Consider the following 24,832-nt stretch of genomic DNA (forward strand, 5'->3'; position numbering starts at 1 on the left):
CGCGGAGCCTCTTCCCACTCGACGAAGGCGAGCCGCCCCAGACGCGTCCGCGCGCCGGCAGCTGCGGTCCCGGGCCGTCTCCGCCTGCCCTGCGGCTCCCGCCTCTCCGCCCGGGATCCTCCTTCTCTTACAAGTCCGCCCCGGTGGCCCTGCCGCTGCCCACCTCCGGGCAGCCGCCAGGTGCGCCCGGAGCGCAGCGCCGATTGCCGGGGCGCGCGGGGGCCACACCGAGGGCCGGCTTCTACGACGCCGGGAAGCCGCTATCGCAGCCGCTACCTCGGTCACCACCGCCTCAGGTCGGTCCGGCTTCCGGCCCCGTCACCTCGTCCCTTCCAAAGAAAACTAGGGAAACTTGCTTCTAGCCTCTTCCTTGCTCGGTTCTAAGCCACTAAGGAGCCCGAGCGGGGACCGTTTGGACTTGTGCCTGAGATCTGCCGGGTATTCTGAGCTTTTTGTGATTCGTCTGAGTCATTGAGGGGGAAAGAATTGTAGGTTTTCTGAAGAGCTGATGCAGGGAGGCTGTGCGCGCGTAAGGCACCCCGTTCGATGTGCCAGAATGTGGAGGGATTTCGTCTATAGATGCTTCGTTGAAATTGACGCAGGGCGCGCCGGCTCCTGGGGCCGCCAGTCCCTCAGGGCCTCGCGGCTGCCGCGGTGCCGCACGCGCGCAGGGAAGGTGTTTTAGCGATGCACGGCGCGGAATTCTTTGGAGGGCCGGCGGAGGGCTCTGCCCCTCGTCGAGGCTGCGTCGGTGTGTGTGGCGTCCGGAGACAGACTCCCGGGCGAGTGATCTGGCTCCTTTCTCTGCTTTTCAAAGCATCCCACATGGTGGGTCAGCTCAGCTCTCGGGGACTCAGCTTTGGCCGACTTTATCCAGCTGCTGGAGACAGCTCCCTCCCCCGACCTCTCCCCCTCAGTGCATAAGTGGACGCCCTACTCAGGGTCGTGGAACCTCTGGGGGAGTTTCCATCCCATATCCAAAGAGGGTAGGGATCAGAGAGTTATTTACGGAGCGGGGACTGTAGCCAGGCAGCAGAAGAGGTACAGCAAAGGAGGCACCCGTAGGGTCCTTACGGGGCTTTCTGGGACCCCTTTCCCCCCAACTCACCCCGGATTATGTGGCCTTCTGAAGTGTGCTGGAACGCTGGGGAGGGACGGGGCAAGAAAGGAAATGAGCGCTAAACTCGGTCCTTGGGTAACGAATGTCAAGGTTGCTGTGGGTGACGCGCAGGGGATCTGGAGGCACCCCGCGGGGTAGGGGTGAGGGTGTCATTTCCTTTTTTAACTTGACAAGGGAGTTAAAGGAATTGGCCTTTTCCAGCGGAGAGGGGGGAGGGGACGAGTTGGCAAGAGGAGATGAATCCCGTAAGTCTCCTACCCCTTTCCCCACCCCCGCAATTGACTCGTATTCATACATGAGGGTGAAGTGAGGGAATCCTCGCTGCCACGTAGGGGCGGCCGCTTTCAGATTTTATGTCTGAGAGTGCTCAATGAAGTGCTGCTAAACATTCACATAAATATTTTGGCTAAAAGGAGATAAAACTTTTTTTTTTTTTTTAACATATGGGTGGAATGCCTGGCTGGCTGGCCGAACTGATTCTATGTTCAGATAACCCCGAGGCATGATTCCTTGTGCCGCTGAGTCAGGTAGCCGATAGGTGGCGCTCTAGACCCAGGCAATAGCCCTTCCACTACTCAGGTTTTTGTAGCTAGCGAAGAGGTTTAAAAAAAAAAAAAAGCAGCCCACGGTTTTTCGCTGGGTCGACTGTTAGCCTTTAACTTTTCTCGAGCATGACTGCCAACAGAGTTGGAAATTATTATAGCAAAGTTAAGGCCAGATGATGGGACAATGGGGCAGTCTCACCTCTTGCTTTTCACTGATTTAGAAAAGGGTTAGAAATGTCAAAGAGTTGTTAATTAGGAAGAAAGAAATTGCCAGAGTTCTTGGATCCCCAGAGCAGCGACAAAAGTTTAATCTTGGCTTCATAAAAATGAGCTCCGGGCAATTTGGCACACCCGTTCATCAGACATTTAAAATGCAATTTACACTCAGGTCCAGGAAAGCTGCCCTAATACATTGTGCCAATAATTTGGAAAGACACGGTTGGAGGTTGTCAGTTTCTTTTCTCAAAGAGGGCTCGACCTGTGGCTCATTTTTGAATTCCCAAGCATGACTTCTTTTTTCACGAGGCCTGGTGTGTTGTCTTACAATCATTTATGTACCTCAGAATCAATTCTCTTTTTATGTTTTGCTTCTGGAAGCCCCCCCACTTTTAAGTTCGTTGCTAGTAGCTTTTGTCTCTGAATTGGACCTTAGAATATTTTGGAAGATTTCCTTCTACTGACATAGGTTAGGCACCTACTGTGTGCTGGGAACCACAAAAGACGAATAAGACTATTTGTCTTTAAAGAATTAATAACCTAGTTACAGAATCAGGAAAAATCAGTGTAGAATGTATTCTCCTCCTGAGCATATAAGCCTGTAATCTTCTGGAATAAATGAACAGTTAAATGAGAAGATTAATTATTACTGAGAATTTTATTTAAAAACGTCCTGGGAGGGGCTTCCCTGGTGGCGCAGTGGTTGAGAGTCCGCCTGCCGATGTAGGGGACACGGGTTCGTGCCCCGGTCCGGGAAGATCCCACGTGCCGCGGAGCGGCTGGGCCCGTGAGTCATGGCTGCTGAGCCTGCGCGTCCGGAGCCTGTGCTCCGCAGCGGGAGGGGCCACAACAGTGAGAGGCCCGCGTACCGCAAAAAAAAAAAAAAAAAAAAAGTCCTGGGAAAACAGGAAAGAGTGCTTTGTCTCTTCTATTGCCTTTCCCTTTTTATGATGTATTTTAGAGTTGTTTTTTTCCCCTCATCTTGAGTAAAAGATTTATCAGCTGTGAAGATAACATAGCTAGCAGGGGGTCAGGTTTCTCTTGGTCTGCACATATTTCTGTATAATCCATGTCAGACCTTCAAGAGCTGCGTATTTGTAGGCAGAACAAAATGAAGAAAAAAAGAGAGTAAAAGAGGTTTATTATACTTTTCCAAATTACCCCGAGACCACTAAAGTACCGTTACCTAAAGAGTTCAGCAGCTAGGAAAAAACGGCTGGCCAAATAAAACCCCCAGCTGGAAGAGGCATTTGGTTGAGTCAGGGAAAAGATGACCTCTGAATTAGCCATCACCCAGGGGGATGGAGTTATGTGGGGCGTGGTAAGGCCTTCACCCCGGATGTTAAGCAGGGCCAGCCTCCAGGAAAACAGGACCCGCTTTAAACTTGAACTCTCTCTTAGTGCCCGTGATTAAACTGCTGCAGATGAACTTGACTTACACTGCTTCACAATAGGCCCATTATATGCTGGTCTGGGCCCTATGGTTATTAAGGCAGATCTGGTCGGGTCCTGGCCCGGGTCCAGGCTCCAGTTCTAACCTGGCTCCCGGCCTGCCCGGACCCGGTTCTGACGCCGTCACTGCTTCCTCCCGCAGATCCCTTCATGCGGCTTTGAGCCCCGAGGCCGAGCATGCGGACCAGGCTTCCCCCAGCGCTCGCCGCCCTGGGCGCGGCCCTGCTCCTGTCTTCCATTGAGGCAGAAGGTAAAAGGCTCTTCCCTCCTTCTCCCCCGTGACCATGCAGAAGTCTAGAAAGGAAAGAAGCAGATCTTTCTTGTCTCTGTTGCTTGCTGTGTTTCTCTCTGCGCTTCGTGTGTTCTCCCGGAGTTTCTCTCCTTCGGAGAAACGCCCCCTTCTCTGAGGTCTGTCCATTTCCCAGCTCTCAGGTCTCGCTCTTTCGTATTCTGCTTAAGCCGTCCCGTACAGTGCTGTGTGCCCTCCTTGCTCTGGTCTCTGCGGTGTGCTGTCCACACTGCCACCGACACGGCCGCCTTCCGAGAGGACCAGCCGTCCGGGAGGGGGCGACGGCTGCACCCAGCTCTGCGGGACGAACACCTCCGGGGGGGGTACCCAGGAGCCCCGGAGCGCGGGCGCGCTCGCTCGTGCGCGTGGCTCGGGACTGCGACCTCGGTGACAGCACGCAATAAAAGACTCCAACAGAGCCGGCTCTGCGCGTCTGTGTGTTTTGTGGGGAGTTCAGTCGGCTAGGCGGGCGGTGCAGGCAAATGAGGTAGCAGCCCAACCGCCCAGGGGACTGGCGGGCCAGCAGAGATCCGGGACGCGGGGTGTGTTCTCGCGGCCCGAGGTCGCCGCTGTCTCTGTTTGGTTCGCTGGGCTACGAGACCCGTGGCCCAAGCCCAGCCCCAGCCCCACGCGAACAGGTTGGGTCTGGGCCAAGGTTCTCAAGCTAGGAAGCTAGCGGGCGCCTGGCAAGCCGGGCACCAACTACCCCTCCCTCCTTCCCTCAGCTTCAGACCTGAGTGCGGAGTCGCTCAGAGGTTCGGATATGGGTCTCAGGGCCTCAGGGTCTGCAAAACGGCTCAGTACGCTCCAGCCCTTGGAAAACGAAGGACTTCTGCTAGAGTTTTAACCTTGTTTTAGGCTTGCTGCGGTGTGCACTTGATGCCTTCCTTTCTCAGCATTCGCGGAACAAGCCCTTTCTGTATATTGACCCAAGAGGGGCTTCTGTGTCCTCTCAGTTTTCGTTGGAGACCTGATAAACTAGATTTATTGTTCTGCAAGGTAAATGGGGTAATACCATAAAAGACATCTTAAGAAATGTATACTTGTTTTTCCAATGCAGAAATGCCCCCGATGAAATTAAGGGAGGAGAGCAATACTTCTGTGTGGGTCAGTGTGGAAGGGGGGTAGGGCGGGGGGGGGGTTGTGTTTTTTAGAGGCAGTGGGGAAGGAGAGCTGTTTTATGACCACACTGAGATTTTCAAAAACTTTCTATTGTGTTTGATTCTCTAGTTTGAGACTGCAGGTACAAAAGACTAAGATTGGACAAAGCAGAGAGTCTTCAAAATGTACGGCTTGTTCAGAAAAGTGAGGGAAACGTGCTGGCTCTTCTTATCTGATTAATACTTTATGAATGTAGAGGCTTTTCAGAGTGGCCTCTGTGAAGTAATATTCAGCTGAGGTTGCCTTTAATGTTCCTTTCTATGTCGTTGTTAGGAAGGAATTTCACTTGAGGAACTTCTGGAAGCCTTACTAAAGATATTTTTAGATAATTCACTAAAGTGGCATATTTATTGCTCATTAAGAAAATAGTTATTTGAAAATCAGAAAGGGTTGAGAAGTCTTAGGACAAGAATTGGGTTGGAAATGATGTAAATGGAAAAAAATCAGTTCTGAATTGGATAATGGCTGGTTAGCAAAGTGCAGTTGAAAAGAACATTTTACTGTCTACATTACTGATTGTTTCCGTATTTCTCATAATTTATCTTTTAGATTTGTATTTATTTCCACATTATACAGCTCTTTCTTTTGCTTTCTTAAGCTGTTTCTCTTCTTGTCTCTCACCCACTTAGTCCAGCATTTAATAATGATCCTTTTGTAAGATCTGTTATTTGGAGGGGGCCTTATTCTAGTTTGGCACTGTCAAATAGAAACAGATTGTGAGCCACAGATGCAAGCCACATATGTAACTTAAAATCTTCTGGTTATGACATTAAAAAAGGAAAAAGAAAAAGGAGAACTTAATCTTTATAACGTTTCACTTAACCTAATATATCCATAATATTACCATTTAAACATGTAATCAATATAAAAATTATTAGTAAGATATTTTGCATTCTTTGTAGCTAAGTCTGGAGTTGGGTATGTGTGTTGCGCTTGCAGCACACTTCATCTGGACTGGCCACATTTCAAGCTCCTGATGGCCACGTGTGGTTTGTGGCTCCAGTAGTGGACGGCAAAGCTCGGGTGTTAATTACTAAGTGGCCCCAGGAGGCTGGGAAGGGCTAACAAAGCTTGTGGCCAAGGCCTTTCTGGGGACAATGGGCTGCAAACAGAATTTCTCTGAAGTATTTCTGATGGCACATTTCACAAATTCAACTGGCAGCCCTGCTTCTTGATATGTTATTTTGATCTTAGTTCAAAAGTAGCCATTGTGGAGGGTGGGAGGGAGACGCCAGAGGGAGGAGATATGGGGATGTATGTATATGTGTAGCTGATTCACTATGCTATACAGCAGAAACCAACACACCATTGTAAAGCAGTTATACTCCAATAAAGATGTTTTAAAAAAAAAGGGTACATTAAAAAAGAAAAGTAGCCATTGCTACTTTTCTTTCCCTTTTGCAACTCATACTTGTACTCTTGTATTCATACTATTTTCAGTCAATTTCTACTTACTTTTTTTTATATGTTGAAAGCTCAATACCTTTAATTAAAAGGTTTTGGCGTTCACTTTTTGCATTGCTCCTTTTTTATAGGGGTACCACCTTTGTCATGTTGTTTTCTTCTACTTACTTATACAAGGAACTTTATTTTTCATAATACAGTATTTGTTCCATAGAAATAAGAGTGCAAGTGATTTTTTTTTGCTTTTAATATTTGTAATTTTTAGCTACAGCATAGACTTTATTAACCTTATAACCTGGCCAGTGCTCTGTAAGATCTAGAATGTGTAACTTACTTTTGGTTCCTGTATCATACAGTATGTAAATTGCCATTTAGAAAATTTAACGCTTTGCATTTAAAGATTAATGGCCAGTGTTCCCTGAGAGTTAGACGCCTTTCTAGTTAATCTAGAATTTGAGATGGACATATGTTTTGTAAAAAAAATAGAGTTGTAATTTTAGTAAGTCTGATTTGTAGTTCATAATATATAATGAACGATTGGATATTTTTAATTCATGAGTGAGTTGAAGTCTTAAGCTTTAATTATCTTACGTCTAGGTTAAGAGGCTAATTAATGTATATTTCTATACTCCTGTGTCTAACTTATGTTCTAACAGAAATTTCAAACTCGACGGGAACTTATAGATCATCTATTCTAATCCTCTCATTTTCCAAATGAGAAAATGAGGACCAGAGAAGCTGAATAACTCAGTCAACTAACCTGATTGCCTAGGGACAAGGCATAGACAAGACCCAGGTCTTCTAGTCCTGGTTTCGTGCTAGTTTGCCCACACTGTGCTGCTTTCTTGCTTGAAAACGGGTCGACCCAGTCAGTTTCATGAAAGGATGCATTTTGTAATCTGTACAGAATAATTTATTACTTGTCTAAAATATTAACTTTTCAACTGCTTATTTTTGGTATCTTATAAACACAGACGAAATGAGTATCTGTATCATGGCAGAGATCATTAAATTTATACTAGCTTTGGAAGGAAAATTTAAACTAATGCGTACTGAATATAGTAAAACCACACTTTGTGCACTTCTCAAGGTTTCTGCCATTAAGGTAGTACCCTTCTCAGTGTTGCCATCACAAAGATTAGACTAAAGGTCTTACTAGTTCATCAAGATGATATTTTAGTAGTGTGTTCTCAGTTTTCCTTTACCTTTAGTACATTTTATACACTTGCCAAATCTTACTAGACTAATCTCCTCCCACCTGTCCGTCCATCTATCCATCCATCCATCCATCCATCCATCCACCTCTGGGTAAACTTTTATGTCTTCCTCTTGGGTGCCATAATTAAAAACAATGTTTTGTAAAAAAATTATATATCAAGGTAGATACTTTGGTTTCAAAATTGCTTGAACAAGTTGTAAAGTTAATATACCAAATTCTATCTGTATCTGAATTGGAGATGTCTGAATAGCACATGTTGATTGTTGACCAGGCATCAAATAAAGGTTTTTTATAGAGAAATACTTATGTATATTTTAATAGGCAAATACATATCAATATTGGTTTCTAAAGTTAATCTTTCACTCAAATATTTCTTATTTTTTACATTTAAGCAAATATGGTAGGAAGCTGTATGCTCTGGAGTCAGACTATGGGATCAAAGTTTTCCTGCCTATTAGCTGTGTTAACCCTTGCGAATTTCACTGACTCACCCGTTAATCAGGGATAATTAGGCCACTCTTCTGGGTGATCATAAGAAAAGAAGGAGACAATATATAAAGTGACTAGCTCTCTGCCTGTCACAGAAGAGACACTCAGCAAATGCTAGCTATAATTATTCCTAAAAAGTCCTAAATCCTGCCAATTTATCTAAGGAAGATACCAGCAGAATGCAGTTTTCATAGCATAGCTTTTTGATAACAAAAAGCATTATTCATAAATATGAACTTAAACTGCTAGTGTTATGAATACTTAAAATTTTAGTTTCTTCACTATCAGTATTCAGTTTTATGAATATATATGATTGCTATCTTATTTATTTATAATTTTACTTCTCTTTGTCTTCGTTCAGATTCTTCTTCTACACAACTATGAGTCTTTACAGTCATGATCCCTATGTAGGTAGTTCATCCTAGAAATATTCTGGCATCTGCATAGACGCTGCTTGTAACAATGCAAGGGCGGTTGTGAATTATTTTTATATAAAATAAAAGATTTTCAAAGTTAATGAAGATACATTTCGCATTGATTCAAGTTGACAGGGGTCCACACTCACACCTGCTTTATTATCTTTTTTCATGAGACAAACAAGCAAAATATATAAACAGAATGGCAAGCCTAAAAGGTTTTACAAGAGATAAAAGTGGCAAGAAGAGAAGTGGAAAGGGCTCTCTGTTGTACACAAGCTGGTCGACCATTCTTTCCTACTTTTGATCCCCAAGTACCACATCTGAGTTTCTATAAACACCTTAAAGTCCTCTGAAATGTTAAAGACTTTTCCCAACAGTCAATTTTTCAGTTTTTCTGGAATCCTGGTCATTTGGAAATCAACAAGGTGGGCGGCTGCTGCCCCTCAGCAGCTTTAACCTAATGTCTGCTGCTTCAGGTCAATTTCCTTGCAAGGTTGGTGGTACTGTTTTTCCATGTACTGATTTTTTTTAAAAGCATGCTCAGGCCAGTTGCCTCTGCCTTTGCATTAAATTTGTCCTGAGCCATTGCTACTGGAACAATATTTTATAATGATATTCTTAATACCTATTGTCCTATTAACATCTGTTGCATGCTTGTTATACTAAGTGATGACTGCCAGTAAACCTCGCAAAACGGTTACAGACAGCAGAATGTTGAGTAATTAAACTATGCATGTAGATTAATAGTCTAATCTCACTGCCTGTGTATGGATAGTAAGAAAATAACATTCATTCCATTACTAGCGTATCCAATAAGAATAAAAAGCCATCTCCTACAGTTGGAAGCAGCAGTTCATTAAAGCAAACGTTTGCTTAATTTGTATAATTTCCATTAAAATGTGCTATTAATATTACATAAATACCTAACCCCAGTTCAATTCTATGACTCATGTCTCAAAGCTACTGCTATAGTTCAATTGACCTTTAGGAAAACCTAAAAGGAGACTGTAATCTCTCAAAAGAGAGACAAAAATTCTGACTCACCAGGAATACTTTCAATCCGAAACACTTTAAGAAGAGTATGGCGGAAAGTCATCTTATTGTGTGGACCTGCTTCAAGAGTAATACTTTTTAATGCATCGACCATGCACTGACAGTGAGTCAGTACAATGCTGCATGATGAGGCATGAACACTGCAGAGAGAATATCATTATAAAATATTTCTGGAATGTCTTTGTGTAACGACTATTGTACATGGAGGCTTTCATTCATTGTGGGAAACTAAAAACAAGTCAACATTTCATTGACACATGCATGATGCTGTACAGTTTTGTATGTAAACTATTGCTTTCTGTACTTTTCAATTATTCCTGTCATTGACTTCTCCAAGATTTATGCGCAGTCGTGTCTTCAGATGGCTGATCCTTCCTCACTATTTTCTTTAAGTTCTGTAAATAAATGTCCATAAATATACATTGATGTTGTCTTTTCATAATTAACCATTGTTTTGTAAAGGACCATACTGGCATTTTAATTTAAAATGCCACTTCTAGTATGGAGTATACCTGCTGCAAAGGAAAATAGCAGTGTTGGTTTACACCTTGCAAACGTACAGCAAATTGGTGTAAACAGGCAGAATGTTTGTTAGTTTTATAAACATCTGTATATCACTCTTTATATACTTATAACTGATTGACACCCCTTATTACTATTTTTGAACATTGGTCTATATGAATACAAATATACATTTAAATGTATATTTCCTTGTGAGACATAACAGTGCTAAATTTCCCATGATTCCTCCTTTTTATTTCAATACATTTTTCATCTCTGCCACAGATTGAGAATTATCAAACAAAAATTAATAACAAGGCAATGATGCAGAGAATGAACCAAAATATCATTGATCCTTTTCCACATTATGGAAAAAATGTATTATGTCAGTGTTCTCACTTAACCTCTGTGGTTGTAAGCAGGTTGTGATTTGGCATGCTTATTCAAAATGCACTCAGCATGTATCGAAAGTTCCTTAATTGTTATGTGAATTGTTTGCATATGTGGTTATTATATGTGATTTCATTGTACCTGTATATGTACTTGTATCCAAATATGTTTCTATTATGCTTGATTTTGCTGGCCATTCTTGGATGACCGAGCAACTCAAGAATCCAAAGTGTTTTGTGCTGTCTTCTGTAATATGTATACTCTCTGATGTTTTGTCACATCTTGTCAGCTTTTAATTTTATTCTCGTCCAACAAGATATCTTTTATATTTGTTGGAAACAAATTTATGCAAAGACAATTTTAGTAAGCTTTGCTCAACACAATTCTTTATTAATTAAATTGACCGTTTTGTGACATTTGGAAAGTGTAACTGATATCAACTCTCTCTCTTGCAGTTGACCCACCTTCAGACTTGAATTTTAAAATTATAGATGAAAATACTGTTCATATGTCATGGGCAAGACCACCTGATCCAATTGTGGGTTTCAAAATAACAGTGGACTCCACAACGGGTAAGTTTTGACATGTTGGGATTTTAGGACAGAGACATCAAAGGTGATATAATCTGATCTTTTCCCCTCCTTCCATTTCATTATGAGGAAGCCAGGATTTAGAAAACCTGAGAGGTTCACCTAACGTCGCAAGATATTTGGTGGACTCAGATCTCCAGATTTCCAGCCCAGGACCCGTTATTATATTCTTGTAGTGTTAGCTTTATCAACTTGGTTTGCTGTGCTAAGCTGTTGTTACTAAAAATAGACTTCTCCCCCCGCCCCGATCAGAATATTGCTGGTAATCTTTGCTTTTATAAAATAGAATGATCACTTCTTGACATTCTTCTTGAATCACTTAATCTGTCCAACACTTCAAGTGACAAGTGATGAAGTGAGTTATTACGCCTTGCCCAGTGTCCTGCACACTTCAGTACCCAGGACACAGATTCTGGGATGGTGGTGAGCTGCCATGATGGAAGACAACGATTTACTAGACAGATTCTGTAGATCCTAAGGCTAAGAGTCTTTGAAAGAAGAAAACTTGTTTTGCTTGTTCTCAAAAGTTTTCTTTAGTATTCGTGATGTTGCCCAAGTGTGGAGAACCCATCTCTGTTGATTAACTTTTATTTCTAACGTGGAATGGGAAAATAACCAGTTTTACTAGCACTGGCCAAGTGGTAGGAAGAGGTCTGTATTGGCTGACAGAAGCGATAGATGATGTCAACATGACTTAGCACCAGAGCCGTGTTTACATACTTGTGACCTTTAAAAAATACCACTGATTTTAAATCCTGGTTTATCAGGAAATTGGGAAGCTGTATTTTTCTCCCATATGATCCGAGAACTTAAAAAGCGATCAAGAATTTACTTTTTATTCCTTGAATATTTTCTTCCCAGATATATTTGCCGTTAACTATTTCATTTATTCCAAAGCAGAAAAACAGTTGAAAAAGAGTTCATCTGGTTTCCAGATGTTGGCAATGACTGACTCCTATACCTTAAAAACCTAGCAGAGCCCTGGTGTCTTGTTTTCCCATGGGGGCCCTGGTGGGTTCTGCAATGCTCCACATGTAAACCTGGAGCATTTCTCAGGGTTCTTTTACATTCGTTACCTTTTTCGATTATTTATGTTTTGATGAAAATTTAATATGTTTAAGAATTTTAAAAGTCACTTAGTCCCTAGGAACTACTGTGTTTCCTGATTGAATTGAGCATTATCATAATCTAGAAGGAAGTACATAATTGTCAGTATATAAGGAAACGCTCAGTACACTGTACCTTGAAATGTTTGATACCTAGTTAAGTCAATTCAGAGGACCATGGTTACCCATTAGCGTATGCTCCCATCCCCCGCTGGAGTACGGAGGATGCACTTCTGTAGAAGAGGATGCTGTTTCCCAGTAGATGTTCCTTTTTGCCTATGGGGTTTGTTGTCTTTGAGTTGATTTTCAGCCCTTCTTTTTCTTTCAGTGCTCTCCTCCAATGCATCATTTAAAATTAAACTATTTTCTGCTTTATCTCTAATTTATAAAAAATGTGTTGTCTACCATTAATATTCAAAAATAATGAGAGATTTTTGTTTGATATTCTGGTATATCTTTAATCTAGAGGAATACTTGAGTCCACAAACAAATATGGAATATGATTGTAACAAGTAAAGGCAATGCCAGTCCATTTATTGAATTTCTAGAATTCAAAATGTTTGTTTTGGAAGGCAGTAAAAAATAATGTTTGGGTATTCTAAAAAAAATGTGTATTTTGAATTTTCAGATTTTGAGTATATGTTATGTTATATGTGAAAAAAGTTTTGTTGCACTGATGTTTTTCTTTCTATATTTTCAGATGGGCCCACTAGGGAATTTACCCTTGCAGCTAGTACCACTGAAACTTTATTAACAGAGCTCATACCTGAAATAGAGTATGTGGTGACAATCACTTCATATGATGAAGTAGAAGAAAGTGTACCAGTTATAGGCCAATTAACAAGTAAGCACACATCTAAAGTACTTTTATACCTTATGTTTTGCAGAAGATTTCTCCAGCTTTCAAATTTAAGTTGTTGTTATGCAGAGTTAATTTATATCCATATTAACTATTCTTTCAATGATCCTAGATGTTAGTAGCTGTGAATAATTCATTCCTGATTTATAATCCTGGTCTCTGGAAACAGCGGGAATATTATGAATGAAAACTGTTAAAAACATTAGGCTTTGCCCGACAACAATGTTAATATCCATTTTGAAATGTATCTAAAATCTCCCTAAAAATAATGATATTTGCAAGGGAATGCTTATTTGGCTGTATTCTCTGACCAGCTGGGAATGGACCGTACATTTGAAAGACAACGTACTTATTTTCTTCTTAGGAAGTAATTGTATGGGTCCATTTCTTTTTGTAATAATCAAGTTTTGATTCAGTTCAAACAGGTGGCCCGATAAAGCCAGGGGAGAAGAAACCTGGAAAAACAGAGATACAAAGTAAGCATTTCCCTTTATATTTGTGCTTGGCTTTGCAGAACTTATAAATGTAATCTAAAGGAGATGTTCCAACTAGGTCCATAGTTTCATCTCACTCCTATATTAATTTCTGTAAGCTTTATCTACAGGAAGTACAGGCAACGTAATAGTAATGTATGACTAAGTGGTTGTAACACCTACGTTCTGACTTTCTAACCATTCATTCTATGTACTAAATATTCTTTTGACTGGGAGTGTTTTAAATGTGTGTGTGTCCAAATTCCCCTGCAGGATTTTGGCAGTAGGTGAAAAACAAAGCTCATCACTGGACTTAACTCCTTTCTCAAAGACAAACTATAGAAATAAGTGGTAGCTCAGGGATGCATGAGAGCTATAGGGCTGGACCACAAGGGAGATGCCCTCACAGTGTTTTCAGCAATTCCATTGCCATGAAAATGTATTTCTATGTCTCTGTATATGTTTTGCTTATTTCTAGGGTGTTTACATGGGCTTAGTTGGTGCAGTTGTAACCGTTTCCGGAGTCTCTGTAAGACGTCCCTGATAAGTTGATGCATTTGTAATCAAATGAAAGCAATTTTAGTGTCTGGTTTTGTGGCTTCTAGCCCCTTTTGATCTTACACTGCTCTGTGTGACTTGCTGGGATGGATCCCTGAAGGGTTTCTTGGACTTCTAATTTTGCCACCTTGTAAATTGGATTTATGACTCAGGATAACAATAAAAAGATTGTGAACATGAAGTTCCCTTTATCCTTCATGAATTTTTCCCGCCAGGTCACTGTTTATAATTCTTTTTGATGTCTAATCATCTGAAGCGAAGTTTATAGTATGCAGTTACAATGCAAATATTTTCCCTGAATCATCAATATTTATTCTAAATCAAAGCATTATTCTAAATACTGACTTTCAGTAGGCTTAAATTGGCCCATTAAATAGTAGGCAAAAATTATTTAGGCATGCAACTTGTATTGGCTTGCAAATTTCCCAGGACCTTTCCTCCTCTTCCTAGCCAAGTACTTCTCTTATTATCTACCAACTGACTGCAGGGACAAAAATATCTTCAGAAAATTCACTCAGCTTTGCCTTATGAATACAGATTTTCATAAAAACCAACGTGTTCCCCCCTCCCCACCTGACCACAGAGAGAGGGAAAAATATGTTTGGTTATAAAGGCCAATTGTTGCATTGTTAGTGATTTAAGGGTACTACATATATTTTTACTTTTGAATGAAAATGTTTTCCCCCGTTTTGTTTAGTACAAGAAGGTTTTAGTTGTCAATTTAAAATACATTGATAATTAGGACAAGATATTATGGCGATTTTGCATCACATTTATGCTTGTTGGTACCTCTGTTAAGATTCCATTAACCCTCTAGACTAACGAGCTGCAAACGTTAGACAATTATATCGTAAAATGCAGGAGAATTGTTAAAAAAGATGTGCTCTTTTCTTCACCCCTACTGCATTTGCTTAAATGGTACAGCAATTGTTTTGTCTTTATTGATCTCAGAATACCAAGAATGAAAACACTTTGCTTACATTTCTTTTGTATGTCTCCTAGATATTTTATATAGTTTTTACTTGGAGAAAAGAGTGAGGATATAGTTATAAAAATAGACAAATCAATAGCAACGATACTTGGGTCACAGGCTCTTGGAGAATGGGTCATATATGTATCTAGTCTTGCACAGTGTCTTATACAACAGTTTAAAGACATATAGTTGCAGAGATGCATACTGAAAATGCTTCTGTGTGTGCCAATAAAGTTTTACATTCTTTTGTGCATGTCAGTTGTGGGTAAAGAACAATGTGAAAAGTTCTAATGAACAAAATGATTTTAGGAGCCAACCTTTTTGCCACGTTAGTTTGTATTCCTTAATGCTAGATGGATTTATTAGTGTATCATTTAAAAAATATATCACATGTATTTCAGAATGCTCTGTCAGTGCCTGGACTGATTTAGTGTTCCTTGTGGATGGCTCATGGAGTGTGGGAAGAAATAATTTCAAGTACATTTTAGACTTCATTGCTGCTCTTGTGTCTGCTTTTGACGTTGGGGAAGAGAAGACAAGGGTTGGAGTTGTTCAGTACAGCTCTGACACCAGGACGGAATTTAACTTAAATCAGTACTACCAACGGGATGAGCTACTTGCTGCAATAAAAAAAATCCCATACAAAGGTGGCAACACGATGACAGGTATGTTTTTACAAATTGTGGTATTGTTTAAGATAAATGAAGTATCTATTTGGGAAAGAAATGACGCATTGCCCAAATTATCATATGTTAAATAATTTTGAAATTAATCCCATAGCTTTGGATTTTGGTAAAATTGTGTCACGTGGAACTGAACATATTTCTTTTTCATTTCAGGGGAAGCCATTGATTACTTAATTAAAAATACTTTCACGGAATCTGCTGGATCAAGAGTTGGCTTTCCCAAAGTGGCAATTATTATTACCGATGGCAAATCCCAGGACGAAGTGGAAATTCCAGCAAGGGAGCTTCGCAGTATTGGGGTTGAAGTGTTCTCTTTGGGTAGGTCAAGTTTGGTTCAGTATTTTCATTTTAGAACTACTTTAATACTTAATGGCCAGGAAGATGAAGGGTTGATTCCTCGAGGAAGGATTCTTTCTCAAGGAAGGAAAGCAGTTTTTACTGCATTTGATAGTGCAGTGTTAATCCAAATCATTTTTGAGTAAAAGTTCTGCTTATCTATTTCTCTCACGTAACTCCTTTAGCATATGCATTAAGTAAGGCGGTATTCACATTCTTTGTCAACACTCTGCTTTTCAAAGAATGCTGGGCCAATGATTCTAATAAAGATCCTCCTCCTATTATCATTAAGTGTTTTTTATGTTTCCTCTCTTATGTAACACTTGAAGAATTCAGAGGGTTCCAGCTCATTCAGGACTCTGGAAGTACAAAGTATTATCTTTACAGATGGCAGGGACAAATGATGGCATGGTTGGCATGAGAGCCCACTCTGTTTTACCAACTAGCCTTTTGCCTCTTTGGCCATGTTACGTGAAATGGGAAAATGCTTTTGTCATTTCAACAGTTGCACATTCTTTAGGACGCAAAACAATTCCAGTTTATGACTGAATAGGACTTGAAAATGTCTTTACTTCCCACACTTCCCTTCCCACATCCTTGTCCTTTTTTTTTTTTAAGGCATTAAAGCCGCAGATGCAAAAGAACTCAAACAAATCGCCTCCACACCTTCCCTAAATCACGTTTTCAACGTGGCCAACTTCGACGCGATTGTGGACATTCAGAACGAGATCATCTCCCAGGTGTGCTCAGGTGTGGACGACCAGCTTGGGGAATTGGTCAGTGGAGAAGAAGGTGAGTGAATTGTTGGGCGTTCCCATGTGTCCCCCTCTTCCATTACTTGAGAGCAGTTACGGCTTCACAGGCAGAGGGACATTTAGTTTAGCATTCTGGTTCTATTAAATGGCGGAGGAAAAGAGTTTCCGTCACCACACTCTGCAGAGTGTTTTCAGGGCTCTTAAGAATATTTCAAAGATCAGTCAGTTTGATCCTCCCACATTTGGAAAATGCTTCCATTTTATCAGTCATTGCTTTTAAGTACATGGGAGAGAGAAAAGACATTTCATAAGCATCCTTTGGAGTATTAAAAAGTCACAGTTTCCATAATTGTTCGCCTCTTAGCCTAAGAATTCGCAACTGATTAAAGATAAGTTCTAAAGAGCTACATCTTCAATCATATAAACTCCTTAATCTACAAACCCCAAGGATTTTGGCAATGTTATTATTATTTCATGGGCTCTGAATCTCTTTCTTTGTTTTACCGCCTAATGTCTGATTGTTTGCTCTGCTTTATTACAAAATCCACCCCCGCCCATCTTTCCCCTGGTCAACCTCTCTTTACTCAGTCTCTTAAAACATTCACGTGTTTCACCTTCACTAGGGTGTGTGTGCGAGGTTAGGCCAACGTTTGGTTCTGCCCCCGTTTCAACTCTCCCTGGAAGGGGTGTGGGCTGCGTTGCAGTCTGTTTTGGGGCCTCTTCTCTCTGTTGCTGGCGATCGCCTGAGACTTCCGCTCCCCAGCACTGTCTCCGCATCAATCCAGAGCTTTGCCTAAACTTCCAGTTGGCACATCCATTGCTTTCCTCCCACTGCTTCTCACTTCCTTAGGCGTCATTTTTATGGACTACATCTGATGGCCTTTTTGAGAGGACAGTGGGTAACCTTGTACATATTTTATCATCCACTGTTGCGGCCTGACTTATAAAAACTTAGAACTATATCTTCTGGGAAACTGATTCCACTGGCAAGTCTAAAACTTGGAAGATTTGGTCTGAAATAGCTTAAAATACTTTGTTATCTGCTAAGTGTTGGATTGGCTGAAAAGTTCGTTCGGAACATCTTAACGGAAAATCCCGAACGAACTTTTTGGCCAGCCCAATACACGACTATGTTCTACACTGAGTAAGGATAGAACATTTTTAGATGATCAGTATTTGCTTGTCAATATGCATGTTGTAAACCATTGTTTCACCCCTGTTTGGTGGCATTATGAACATAGCTGAACTTTTTTTCTTATCTTGAATAAGGGGAAATACAATTGCTTAAGATGATAAGAGCCTGTCATTTAAGAACTGCTGAATTCTTTATCTTTCTTGGCATATTATAAAGTATCTTAAATGTTACATTATTATGCTTATATTACTATTAAGAGAGAAAAACTTTCTAAAGCATTGAGTAAGTCATTGATTTAACAAATATTCATCAAGTGCTTCCTTTGGTACCTGAATAAAGGCAATGAGTATAATACCAAAACCAGAATGGAAAATCTTGGTCCCAGAGAATGAATTAGGCATCAGATGTCCTGTTATTAATTTCTCCAAGGACTTCTTTTTCCCTAAACTTCTCATCTCTCTGATTAAAATTCAGGCACTGAGTCTCTTTCGGTTTGATGGGTACAGGTGGAAATGGGGGACTGGGATTGGGGAACTTTTCCTGATGCATTCATGATTAATTCGAATAAGGAAAACTGAGGTGCAAACATGAAGACCTTGTTAACAGGGTTGCATCTCACTGTTTTAAATCACTCTTCTGCTCATTATTTTGTAGTTGTTGAACCTCCTTCAAATTTGATTGCCACGGAAGTCTCATCAAAATACGTTAAGCTAAGTTGGAATCCATCTCCTAGCCCAGTGACTGGCTATAAAGTTCTCCTTACACCCATGACCGCAGGAAGCCGACAGCATGCTCTGAGTGTGGGTCCTCAGACGACCACACTCAATGTTCGTGACCTCTCAGCAGACACAGCATACCAGATCAGCGTTTCTGCCATGAAGGGACTGACATCCAGTGAACCAGTTTCAATAATGGAGAAGACTCAGCCAATGAAAATTCAAGTGGGTGAGTTAATGGGTGTATCACTGAGTTTGGAATACCTGAAGGTCCATTTAATAGTATGCTGGTTCAGGTTTACTTTTAAACAAAATGTTTGCAATAGTTTTCTTTTAAAGAAGGCTGCTTACTAAGAAAAGCAGATACCTTAGGCCTTCCGTATCTGAGGTTCCGTATCCACAGATTCAACCACTGTGTGGTCTGACGTTGGTTGAATCTGCAGATGTGGAATCCGCGGATCTGGAGGGCTTACTTCCCTGTGCCATTTTATAGAATGGACATGAGCATCCCTGGAGTTTGGTGTAGGGAAGGAGGTCCTGGAACCAATCCCCCAAGGATACAGAGGGACAGCTCTATCTATATTTTATTGATTAATTTGTATTTGTTGAACTTCAATGGGCTTTCTTTCTTTTTACAGAATGCTCACGTGGTGTGGATATAAAAGCCGATATTGTGTTTTTGGTTGATGGTTCCTATAGCATTGGGATTGCAAACTTTGTTAAAGTTAGAGCCTTTTTGGAAGTTCTCGTCAAAAGTTTTGAGATTTCACCGAATAGGGTACAGATCAGTCTTGTCCAGTACAGCCGGGATCCTCATACTGAGTTCACATTGAAAAAATTCACCAAAGTTGAAGATATAATCGAAGCAATAAACACCTTCCCCTACAGAGGAGGATCTACCAACACTGGGAAAGCAATGACTTACGTTAGAGAGAAAATATTTGTGCCGAGCAAGGGTTCAAGAAGCGACGTCCCAAAGGTCATGATTCTTATCACGGATGGAAAATCTTCCGATGCTTTCAGAGACCCAGCTATAAAACTAAGGAATTCAGATGTTGAAATCTTTGCAGTTGGTGTGAAGGATGCTGTTCGCTCAGAATTAGAAGCCATTGCCTCTCCTCCTGCCGAGACCCATGTGTTCACAGTGGAAGATTTTGATGCTTTTCAGAGGATATCTTTTGAACTCACACAGTCTATCTGTCTTAGAATTGAGCAAGAATTGGCAGCTATAAAGAAAAAAGGTCAGTAGGCTTTGTAAAGGAAAAGTTATCTCTTCATGGACACAGCATTTGTGCTTCTAAAATTGTGGATAATAGGCTTTGTCAATTATTTTTATCTATAGGAAAAAGTAACCTTCCTATGTTATTGAAAACTACTGAACTTAACTCATTTAGCTCTGAGATATGACTTTCTCCTGGGTGTGGGTCAGGTATTTATTGGTGAAAAAGCTGTTTATCCTAAGAGTCATGAGCTGTATTTGATCTTAGATCCTCAGTCAGGGCGGGGAACCAGCTTTATTAAACCCATTTGTCGCATCCAGTTCAATAACCACGAATTGAGTGTCTACCATGTGTTAGATGCTGAGCTAGTTGCTTTGAATCAAAGGTGACTGGAACATAGTCCTGGATCTTTGAATCCTCCTTATGCATTCTCTTTCCTGGACCATTTTTTGGGCATCCTTCCTCACATCTGGAATTCCCTATCCTTTTTTCTTCATTTGTCCAAATTCTGTTTTTCAACATTCGATTAAAAGTCCCATCTCTTTCATCAAGCTTCTTAATTGTTCTAGGGCTATAACACTTATCACTTATAGTCATTTGGCATTCAAATATACTGCTTTCTTTTGTTAATAACTTTACACTCTCTTGTCTCTCCAATTTGATTGTATGTCCCCTAAGGACAGTGAGTGTGCCTTCAACATTGTGCCTTCCTATGATTTAGTTTAATAAATATTCTCTTGTTAGGAAAAAATTTTAAATTATTACTTTGAAATATCTGTCTACCACCAAAGGTTAATATCTGATTGCCTGGGATGAATGGGAACATTCTGATGGTTCATTTTAGGTCTGTTACTGTTTTAAGTATTCCAATTGTGGGCAGGACCATTCCATTAGTGCTTTGTCTTAGGAAGCTCAAAACTCTAATTCAGTTTTAACTGGTTATTTAAACACATAACTTAGTAGTATGAATGGTCGAGACAAATGATCAGGACCTCTTTGTGGGGCTGTGAGTGAGAGGCTTTCTCTCAGTGGTCTTGTGTGCAACGTTACTCAGTGCATTGGTCTCAATGACCACTCTCCCACATGAGTGTAAGCCATTTGAAAAAGTGTGTAGTCATTAGGTCCATTTTTGCTTTATAGATTTAAAAATTTTAACTATGTCCTTTTTTTTTTTTTTCCTTAACAGCTTATGTGCCTCCAAAGGACCTTAGTTTTTCTGAGGTGACTTCCTACAGTTTGAAAACCAGTTGGTCTCCTTCTGGAGAAAATGTTTTTTCATACCACATCACCTACAAGGAGGCTACTGGGGATGGTGAGGTGACAGTGGTGGAGCCAGCCTCGAGCACCAGTGTCGTTCTCAGCAACTTGAAGCCAGAGACCCTGTACCTGGTCAACGTGACCGCGGAATACGAGGATGGCTTCAGTACACCCTTAGCTGGAGAGGAGACCACCGCAGAAGGTGTGAGAGGGTTCTCCACTGTTTTCCCCAAACTAACAGTTTATTGTAGAACAAAGTTACCATTTGAAATAACCATCTGCTCTATAGTCCAACACTGTGAATGCCCTCGTAAGATTCAGTACCTTTAAAACACAGCTACTCATAAATCTTTCTTTCTTTCTTTATTATTTATTTATTATTTATTTTTCGCTGTGTTGGGTCTTCGTTTCTGTGCGAGGGCTTTCTCTAGTTGCGGCGAGCGGGGGCCACTCTTCATCGCGGTGCGCGGGCCTCTCACTGTCGCGGCCTCTCGTTGCGGAGCACAGGCTCCAGACGCGCAGTCTCAGTAGTTGTGGCTCACGGGCCTAGTTGCTCCGTGGCATGTGGGATCTTCCCGGACCAGGACTTGAACCTCTGTGTCCCCTGCATTGGCAGACAGATTCTCAACCACTGCGCCGCCAGGGAAGCCCTCATAAATCTTTTTAAAAAGAGAAAAACTCTTAAGTAAAAGACCCTAGATTTATTGTGATGAATTTGAGGTTGAGACATAGAGAACTGTTAATAATTATGGAACTAACTCTGGAAATACTGCTTATCTAGCATTTTCTGTCCCATGTACCAACAGTGTCGTGTTCAGATATTTCTGAAACTACCAAACTTCTGATGGCGAATATATATTACCAAATTTTTTTTCTTTTTTAAAATTGTGGTAAAATATACATGTATATACGTAAAACATAAACTTGACCGTTTTAACCATTTCAAGTGTACATTTCAGTGACAATTAATACATTCAATGGTTGTGCTAACATCACCACATTCATCTCCAGAACTTTTTCATCTTGCAAAACTGAAACTCTCTACCTGTTAAACAATAACTCTCCATTCCTGCTACCCTCTGTCCCCCCGACCATGGCAACAAACATTCTGCTTTCCGTTTCTATGAATTTGATGACTCTGGGTTTCCATGTGAGTGGAATCGTACAGTATTTGTCCTTTGGTGACTGGCTTATTTCACTTAGCCTAGTGTCCTCAGGGTTCATCAGTGTTTGTAGCATGTGTCAGAATGTTCTTTCTTCTATGGCTGAATGATATTCCGTTGTATGTATATACCAACATCGGTGGACACTTGGGTTGCTTCCACCCTTTAGTTATTGTGGATAATGCTGCTAAGAACATGGGTGTACAAAGTTTACCAGATATTTTAAGCAATATTTGTTTAGATGTGTCCACCTTACTGGATAGATTTGAATACTTTCTGATACATTTCTCTACATTTGACATTTAAAGGATTCCAATGAACCTGGTTAGCAGGCCAGCACCAGACAATTACTCTTGATATATACAGTGAATATTACAAGAGATATCAGTCATTCTCCTCCATTTTTATTCGGTACAGAAGAGGCTGAAACAGCAGCATGAGGAATTTTAGTTACAAAGAAGTACTGGCTCACAGGGAGGGCATATGTTTGTCTACCTGCTGATAAAAGCTAGAGAATCTTTTCTCCGAAAAAATTTTCAGATAAGATTGATTTTTCTTTTGTGCATGGTTTAGGTATATTTCTGCCCGAAGGCTAGTAGATAAACTAAATGGCCTAAGATGTCTTCTTGTCTTATGATTTTTGTGATAGTATAACCTAGCAGTCCACACTTAGATATTTATGACTTTCTGATGATTTCTCTGTAATGCCCACACTGTGGCTTCATGAGCCTGGCCCTCTTTCTTCAGCACTTTGGGATGGGGATGGAACTATGCCTCAAGAAGAAATTGAAGTCTAAAGGGGTTTTGAATAGAGCCAACTGTATTCGTTTACACTCTAGTTTTTGGTCATTGGGCTACTACAATAGAATTTGGTAATACCTTTCCAATTCTGCTGCCTGTACTGAAATCTGAGATTTAGATTTTCTTTTGTCAATGAGGAAGTGTCTGATTCAACACCTTTATTAAACTAGCACTTATTGAGCTTCTGCCATGTGTCAGGTACTGATAATTGATGTGATAATTGTTTCCAAACAATGATAATTGTTTCCATGGCTTGTCTCATTTAACTGCCTCAGTAACCCTACAGATAGTCACATTTTTACTGTTGGGTAATCTGAGACTCAAAATTACACATTAATTAAATTTCAGAGCCAGTATTCAAATCCATCAGTTTTGTTTTGACTAATTTAGTCTTTTTCCTTGCCATATTAAATGAATCATGGATGTAAGTCTGCCACCTGCCATTTCTTTCTTTTCTTGAGATACACAACTCCTTTTTCCCTGGAGTGGTCTATGGATGTGTTGGACATTTAGATAAACTTCTAATTGTATGTGAGGTGCATGCAGATATATTGCACTGTGGTTTTACCCCAGTAGATTTAGTTCACCTCTCCTGACTGTGTTGTCCATATGAACAATTTGCTTCTTAAACAAAAAGGTCATTAAACCACAAAATCAAATGATGTTCTCATGTGGGCTTAACGAAAATTTCATTTAAGACTGAGTGTGTGGATGTTACTTACATTGTAGTTTAACCTCGGGATTTAGATTCAACTAGCCTTCATTAGGTGCCTACAGTGTATTTGGTGTAACACATGTATGGTCTAATTATTCTCAAGGCAAATGACTGTGCAGATAAGAAAATGAATTGTGGGACTGATTGGATAAGAGAGTTTGTTCAAGTGGGTAAATGTGGTAGACCTGGGTGTTAGGTATTATCTTCCTACTTTTCTGAGAAAATCTGGTAAGAGTGAAAGCCTTGTTACTTATGTTTGAAGAAACAGATTGTTTTTATTTTTGAATTTTATGTCAACATTAATTTACAATTTAATAGAGTATTTATGATATTAAAAGTTTACTGTTATATACCTCTTTATTTGATTAAAAAGTTGACAGTACTTCTTTTCTTTCTGGGTATCGTGGAGTGTTTGCTCTTTCAGAATCTAGTTAATATCTGGCTAAATGCATGCAGGAACCAGGATGTTTGTCAAAAAACTGCTCATGGATTTGCTGAGAGAAATGCTATAATTTAGTGATCAAAAACTAGTGTTTTATTTTTCACATAAAATCAGTCAACTTATTATTTTTTGAATTTCAGTAAAAGGAGCACCTCGAAACCTAAAGGTGACAGATGAGACTACAGATAGCTTTAAAATTACCTGGACTCAGGCTCCGGGGAGAGTCTTGAGGTATCGAATTATCTATAGACCAGTTGCTGGTGGAGAAAGCAAAGAGGTTACCAGCCCAGCCAATCAGAGGAGGAGAACGCTGGAGAACCTGACTCCAGACACAAAATATGAAGTATCTGTAATTCCTGAATATTTCTCAGGATCTGGCTCTCCGTTGACTGGAAATGCAGCCACTGAAGAAGGTAGAGGAAATATGCTCATCATTTGGTAACAACTGAAATCTTAGACTGTAGGAGCAGCTTTGGACAACTATGCAGATGCTATGAGCCATGAGACACTTTGTCTCACTTATCTGAGTATCTTCGATGGTAGTCCTATTAGACTTGACTTACTCAAATGTTTGACTTACTCATGACAGCATTTATTGGTGTCAAAAGAACCTGAATGCTATGAGATGGTCCAAATATTCTTTTAAAATAATATTATTAAATATTCGAATATAAACTGAAGGATGACTAGGGATTAAAAATCAAACCGTTATGTACCATTGAGAGGGATTACATATCGTTTCTTCAGGAATATTTAAGAGTATTAACATGTTTTTATTTAAATGGAATG

The 24,832-nt window shown here is 40.4% G+C and overlaps 1 protein-coding gene across 1 annotated transcript in view; it reads left to right on the forward strand.

Moving 5' to 3' along the window:
* Positions 1-237: 237 nt before the first annotated feature.
* The window catches only part of COL12A1 (collagen type XII alpha 1 chain), a 111,762-nt gene continuing 87,167 nt past the window's right edge, over positions 238-24,832 (forward strand). The window contains exons 1-12 of the mRNA XM_060167334.1: positions 238-296; positions 3,476-3,583; positions 10,714-10,830; positions 12,655-12,798; positions 13,230-13,289; positions 15,219-15,482; positions 15,657-15,821; positions 16,458-16,631; positions 18,384-18,674; positions 19,084-19,686; positions 20,852-21,124; positions 24,184-24,456. Coding sequence (XP_060023317.1) covers positions 3,511-3,583; positions 10,714-10,830; positions 12,655-12,798; positions 13,230-13,289; positions 15,219-15,482; positions 15,657-15,821; positions 16,458-16,631; positions 18,384-18,674; positions 19,084-19,686; positions 20,852-21,124; positions 24,184-24,456 — 2,437 coding nt within the window. The 5' untranslated portion in view covers positions 238-296; positions 3,476-3,510. The remainder of the gene's footprint in view (positions 297-3,475; positions 3,584-10,713; positions 10,831-12,654; positions 12,799-13,229; positions 13,290-15,218; positions 15,483-15,656; positions 15,822-16,457; positions 16,632-18,383; positions 18,675-19,083; positions 19,687-20,851; positions 21,125-24,183; positions 24,457-24,832) is intronic.

Source organism: Lagenorhynchus albirostris, chromosome 12 (assembly GCF_949774975.1).
Source record: "Lagenorhynchus albirostris chromosome 12, mLagAlb1.1, whole genome shotgun sequence".
Lineage (NCBI taxonomy): Eukaryota > Metazoa > Chordata > Mammalia > Artiodactyla > Delphinidae > Lagenorhynchus > Lagenorhynchus albirostris.